The 7,056-nt window shown below is 41.3% G+C and overlaps 1 protein-coding gene across 30 annotated transcripts in view; it reads left to right on the top strand.

The window, feature by feature from the left end:
* The window catches only part of LOC109904047 (E3 ubiquitin-protein ligase MYCBP2), a 340,396-nt gene that overhangs the window by 309,793 nt on the left and 23,547 nt on the right, over positions 1–7,056 (top strand). For 29 of the 30 annotated variants that reach the window (XM_031793477.1, XM_031793472.1, XM_031793485.1 and 26 more), the window contains 4 exons: positions 85–186; positions 3,457–3,585; positions 5,253–5,385; positions 5,666–5,769. In XM_031793477.1, the coding sequence (XP_031649337.1) occupies positions 85–186; positions 3,457–3,585; positions 5,253–5,385; positions 5,666–5,769 (468 nt within the window). The remainder of the gene's footprint in view (positions 1–84; positions 187–3,456; positions 3,586–5,252; positions 5,386–5,665; positions 5,770–7,056) is intronic. The other variant, XM_031793344.1, reaches the window with a different exon arrangement.

Below are 7,056 nucleotides of genomic sequence, written 5' to 3'. Positions count from 1 at the left end.
TACACATATGTCAGGTTAGTGTATTTGAGTACATTCTTGGGATATTCTCCTTTATCCTCTCTGTCCTCTCTCTCTGTACTGTAGTTGTGGCTGGCCCTGGCCTCTCTGTGTGTGTTGGACCAGGATCATGTGGACAGGCTGTCCTCGGGCCGCTGGATGGGCAAAGATGGACAGCAGAAACAGATGGTAACTTGTCCATATTGGCCTCATAGAACCTGTGCACTTTGGCAAAGCAATATAGAGTCAAGACTTTGCATTGTAACTTGTAACCAATACAATCAGAAGCTGTTTTCAATTTTAACCCGTTGAGATAATGCATTAATTAATGGATTGGCTTTAAAGCACTCAAAAGCGAATTCCTTAGAAATACGATCATTTTTTAATTTCCATTAATAGGACTATATGGTAAATCAATTTTAATTCAATCACTTTTTGACAGCATCCCTTTTGATTTAAACAAAACTTCCATACATGTTTGCTCATGGAAGTAGGACCTGAATGCCAAAACTTTCACAAGATTAAGGTGCTCAGTTGAACTGTTTTTGCATACCCCCCCATGTCTTTGTCACTTTATCACTGGAAAAGATAAACTATTTGAGTATTCCTTAAAAATAAATTGCATATGTTGTAGCTTAGACCTTAATTCACATCATCTGAGGTTTTAGTGTTGTGCTCTTGAATACAGGGTGAGTGTCATTTCAATCATAGAAATAGGATTCATAGAATGGATCCCATCAGACCACTACAGTTTAGCTGGTACACCATTGAAATGTAATTTAAATGTTAACTTCTAAATACTATCACAAAGATGACCGCAGGTCCATCCACCTTAGCATGTAAACTTAAATGGTCATGCCTATTCTGTTATGTATATATAGATGATTGACATTAATTTAAAAAAACATATATTCCCATTCAAGTCAAGTCTTTATAATATAATTTAAAAGTTTACTTAAAATGTTATTCACAGGCCTCCCGGGTGGCGCAGTGGTTAAGGGCGCTGTACTGCAGCGCTAGCTGTGCCACCAGAGACTCTGGGTTCACGCCCAGGCTCTGTCATAACCGGCCGCGACCGGGAGGTCCGTGGGGCGACGCACAATTGGCCTAGCGTCGTCCGGGTTAGGGAGGTTTTGACCGGTAGGGAAATCCTTGTCTCATCGCGTACCAGCGACTCCTGTGGCGGGCCGTGCGCAGAGCGCACTAACCAAGGTTGCCAGGTGCACGGTGTTTCCTCCGACACATTGGTGTTGCTGGCTTCCGGGTTGGATGGCGCTGTGATAAGAAGCAGTGCGGCTTGGTTGGGTTGTGTATCGGAGCGCATGACTTTCAACCTTCGTCTCTCCCAAGCCCGTACTGGAGTTGTAGCGATGAGACAAGATAGTAGCTACTAAACAATTGGATACCACGAAATTGGGGAGAAAAACAAAACTTGATGTGTGTTCAAGAACATGTCTCAACAGATGGCGGGCACAACACAAAAATCTTAAGACGTAAAGGTCTAATTCGACCGGACATGTGAAGATTTTTTTAAATCTGAGGTTATTTTTTGGTCATTTTTGTTCAGAAACTACTACCCGCAAGTCGCCACCACCCCCACCCTGTCCGTTGGTTGAGCATGTTGAACTGCCATGTACCCGCGCCCGGTTTGCGCCTTTTCCCCAGTTGTCCGGTCGAGTGTATAGCTAGCTACAGTTGAAGTCGGAAGTTTACATACACACAGGTTGTCATTAAAACTCATTTTTCAACTCTCCCCAAATGTCTTGTCTAGTGTTTTGGCAAGTCTTTGTGCATGACACAAGTAATTTTTCCAACAATTGTTTACAGACAGATTATTTCACTTATAATTCATTGTATCACAATTCCAGTGGGTCAGAAGTTTACATACACTAAGTTGACTGTGCCTCTAAACAGCCTGGAAAATTCCAGAAATTGTCAGGCTTTAGAAGCTTCTGATAGGCTAATTGACCTAATTTGAGTCAATTGGAGGTGTACCTGTGGATGTATTTCAAGGCCTACATTCAAGGGGGAGGCTTGCAAGCCGAAGACACCATCCCAACCGTGAAGCACGGGAGTGGCAGTATCATGTTGTGGGGGGTGCTTTGCTGCAGGAGGAACTGGTGCACTTCAGAAAATAGATGGCATCATGAGGTAGGACAATTATGTGGATATATTGAATAAAAATCTCAAGACATCAGGCAGGAAGTTAAAGCTTGGTCGCAAATGGGTCTTCCAAATGGACAATGACCCCAAGCATGCTTCCAAAGTTGTGTCAAAATGGCTTAAGGACAACAAAGTCAAGGTATTAGAGTGGCCATCACAAAGCCCTGACCTCAATGCTATCGACATGTGTGGGCAGAACTGAAAAGGCGTGTGCGAGCAAGGAGGCCTACAAACTTGACTCAGTTACACCAGCTCTGTCAGGAGGAATGGACCAAAATTTACCCAACATTTTGTGGGAAGCTTGTGGAAGGCTACCCGAAACTTTTGACCCAAGTTAAACACTTTAAAGGCAATGCTATTAAATACTAATTGAGTGTATGTAAACTTCTGACCCACTGGGAATGTGATGAAATAAATAAAAGCTGAAATAAATAATTCTCCCTACTATTATTCTGACATTTCACATTCTTAAAATAAAGTGGTGATCCTAACTGACCTAAGACAGGGAATTTTACTTGTTTTAAATTTCAGGAATTGTGAAGACTTGAAATGTATTTGGCTAAGGTGTATGTAAACTTCCGACTTCAACTGGCTGTTTTTATGTTATCCAGAGCGTTGGTGACTGTAACTGTGCTGCTGGCAACAATTTAAGTATGTGTGAGTGCTCTGATATTGGATTAGATAGCCGAATTTACCAGCTATGTCTATCGACAGTTATCGACAGTTGTCGCAGTACCATCATGAACATTCTATTGAAATGGTTACTTGCATAGTGGAGTCTTTTGTTTAGACGTGTTGCTAGCTAGCTGAACAATGAGCCTTATTCCCAGCTCATAACGTTACTACCCTGCTTGAATCTGCAGGTAGATAACCAACCAGGTTCAATGTTAGCTAGCTGCTGTAAACATTAGGCAATAACTAGCAATGCTAATGGCTCTGAGATATGAATAATATTACTACACAGATCATACATGTAACATCAGCTAGCGTTAGCTAGCTAACAGTACACTTGAACTTGAAATGAAATTTCGGTGGCTAAACCAACTAGACTCCTAATGTAACAATGTTATTTGTGTTACCAGATGGCATGAAAGTTCACATGTTATAGAAGGCATTTCTGCCAAATGGCTTTCTTGTGAAATAGTGATGGGCGTCATACGCCTAGTTTCCTTAAACTAGTCACAAATTCAAGCTGGGAGTGCCCTTTTTTTTTTGCACTTGCCCCCTGAAAGGTCTGTGCACAGCCTTGCCGAGGTGTTCAGGTCGTAACCGAAAGTCTTGTGCTCCCATCCACAGCCTATGTGCGATAACCATGACGACAGCGAGACTGCAGCCATCATCCTGTGTAACATGTGTGGTAATCTGTGTACCGACTGTGACCGCTTCCTCCACCTGCACCGACGCACACGCTCCCATCAGAGACAGGTCAGTAGTACCCACATTCACCTGTAGGTGGCAATCTGCTCCCAGTCATTCCATTGCCTTCAGAAAGTATTCACAGCCCTTGACTTTTTCCACATTTTTTGTTAGACTGAATTTAAAATGTGTTAAATTAAATAACAAAAATGTCACTTGCCTACACACAAATACCCCATAATGTCAGAGGAATTATGTTTTTCGAAATATTTTCAAATTACTTAAAAATGAAAAGCAGAAATTTCTTCAGTCAATAAATTCCAGATTAAAACAAGTCACATAAGTTGCATAGATTCACTCTATGTGCAATAATAGTGTTTAACATGACTTTTGAACGACTACCTTATCTCTGTACCCCACACACACATAGTTATCTGTAAGGTCCCTCAGTCGAGCAGTGAATTTCAAACACAGATTCAACCACAAAGGCCAGGGATGTTTTCCAATGCCTCGCAAATAAGTGCACCTATTGGTAGATGGTTAACAAAACAAAAAAATCAGACATTGAATATCCCTTTGAAGCATGGTGAAGTTAATAATTACAATTTGGATGTTGTATCAATACACCCAGTCACAACAAAGATTCAGGCGTCCTTAATAATACTGAAAAACATATTTTTTATCCTGAATACAAATCCAGTACTACACGTTACTGAGTACCACTTGATATTTTCAAGTACAGTGGTGGCTGCATCATGTTCTGGGTTTGCTTGTAATCGTTAAGGACTGGGGAGTTTTTCAGGATAAAAAATAAATGGAATGGAGCTAAGCACAGGCAAAGTCCTAGAGGAAACCTGGTTCAGTCTGCTTTCCACCAGACACTGGGAGATGAATTCACCTTTCAGCAGGACAATAATTTACAACACAAGGGCAAATCTATACAGGAGTTGCTTAACAAGAAGACAGTGAATGTTCCTGAGTGGCCGAGTTACAGTTTTGACTTAAATCTACTTAACTATTTCCAGGTCTTGCCATAGATTTTTTTCTGTCAATGATCAACAACCAATTTGTCAAAGCTTGAAGAATTCTGAACAGAATATTGGGCAAATGTTGGACAATGCAGGTGTGGAAAGCTCTTACCCAGAAAGACCCAAAACCGTAATCGCTGCCAAAGATGCTTATACAAACGATTGACTCAGGGGTGTGAATACTTATGTAAATTACATTCCTGTATTTCATTTTCAATAAATTAGCAACATTTTCTAAAATCATGTATTCACTATGTCATTATTGTGTATATAAATCTGTTTAGGACTTTTTTAATTCAGGCTATAACACAAAATGTGGAATAAGTCAAGCGATGTGAATACTTTCTGAAGGCACTAGACTGGGAGCCTGTCAAAATGTCATTCTTCTTTCACCTTTTTTGCCACCTGCAGTAATGTGTATACCCTCATTTGTGAAGACCTGACCACCTATAAATGTTAAAGATGTTCTACACAAAATACAACCTAAAAAGATTTTCCCCCTACGTTGGCTATAGTAAATTTACAAGACAGTTTTTGGACATGCATTTAGCTTAAGGTATTGATTAGTCATGCTCTGTATTTTCAATATTACCATTCATTCTGAAAATGTCTAACACCCTACAATCCAATTCATATTACAACAGCATCCCTTTCTGACAGGAATATAATTCAACATGGCGGTAACCCTAGTCTGCTGTTTCTCTCCAGGTGTTTAAGGAGGAAGAGGAGGCAATCAAAGTGGACCTCCACGAGGGCTGTGGGAGGACAAAGCTCTTCTGGCTCATGGCTCTGGCCGACTCTAAGACCATGAAGGCCATGGTGGAGTTTAGGGAGCACACAGGTAACAGACCCTTTCTAGCCCTGTCCAGAAACAACCCCAGCTTACCATTACCCCCCTAGACACTTGTGTAGATCTGAGAGGGACTGAATATGGTTACATTTCCACCGAGACTATTAGAAGGTAAAGTGGAGCTACTACTTGTTGCTTCTACCTTTCTAATTCTTTACGATCATAAAACGACACCGGCTGTCATGACTGTTGATCTGCCGTGTGATGTTAATGACAGGGATGTGTATGATCCTTTTGTTGTGCATAGCTAATGCTCTGCCTCTATGTGCAGGGAAACCAGCCTCCAGCAGCTCAGACGCCTGTAGGTTCTGTGGCACCAGGAACGGCACCGAGCTCTCAGCCGTGGGCAGTGTCTGCTCTGACCCAGACTGCCAGGTACCAACCACTCACAACATCCGTCATAATGATCATTGTTCTGAATTGCATTGATAAAGCTCTTTTCATATTCAAGTGTTCAGAGAGCTAAACTTACTTAGTCCAGTCATAGTGATCATAGTAACATATTGGATCTACAGTTGAAGTCGGAAGTTTACATACACTTAGGTTGGAGTCATTAAAACTCGTTTTTCAACCACTCCACAAATGTCTTGTTAACACACTATAGTTTTGGCAAGTCGTTTAGGACATCTACTTTGTGCATGGCACAAGTCATTTTTCCAACAATTTATTACAGACAGATTATTTCACTTATAATTCACTGTATCACAATTCCAGTGGGTCAGAAGTTTACATACACTAAGTTGACCGTGCCTTTAAACAGCTTGAAAAATTCCAGAAAATTATGTCATGGCTTTAGAAGCTTCTGATAGGCTAATTTACATAATTTGAGTCAATTGGAGGTGTACCTGTGGATGTATTTCAAGGCCTACCTTAAAACTCAGTGCCTTTTTGCTTGACATCATGGGAAAATCAAAAGAAATCAGCTAAAACCCCAGAAAAAAATTGTCAACCTCCACAAATCTGGTTCATCCGTGGGAGCAATTTTCAAATGCCTGAAGGTACCACGTTCATCTGTTCAAACAATAGTATGCAAGTTACAAACACCATGGGACCACGCATCCGTCATACCTCTCAGGAAGGAGACGCGTACTGTCTCCTAGAGATTAACGTACTTTGGTGCGGAAAGTGCAAATCAATCCCAGAACAACAGCAAAGGACCTTGTGAAGATGCTGGAGGAAACAGGTACAAAAGTATCTATACCCCAGTAAAACGAGTCCTATATCAACATAACCTGAAAGGCTGCTCAGTAAGGAAGAAGCCACTGCTCCAAAACCACCATAAAAAAGCCAGACTACGGTTTGCAATTGCACATGGGGACAAAGATCATACTTTTTGGAGAAATGTCCTCTGGTCTGATGGAGAAAAAAATAGAACTGTTTGGCCATAATGACCATCGTCATGTTTGGAGGGAAACGGGGATGCTTGCAAGCTGAAGAACACCATTCCAACCGTGAAGCACAGGGTTGGCAGCATCATGTTGTGGGGGGATGCTTTGCTGCAGGAGGGACTGGTGCACTTCACAAAATAGATGGCATCATGAGGTAGGACAATTATGTGGATTTATTGAAGCAACATCTCAAGACATCAGTCAGGAAGTTAAAGCTTGGTCGCAAATGGGTCTTCCAAATTGACAATGACCCCAAGCATGCTTCCAAAGTTGT

Source organism: Oncorhynchus kisutch, linkage group LG2 (genome assembly GCF_002021735.2).
Source record: "Oncorhynchus kisutch isolate 150728-3 linkage group LG2, Okis_V2, whole genome shotgun sequence".
In the NCBI taxonomy this organism is placed as follows: domain Eukaryota; kingdom Metazoa; phylum Chordata; class Actinopteri; order Salmoniformes; family Salmonidae; genus Oncorhynchus; species Oncorhynchus kisutch.
This window is presented reverse-complemented; position numbering and strand designations above follow the sequence as displayed.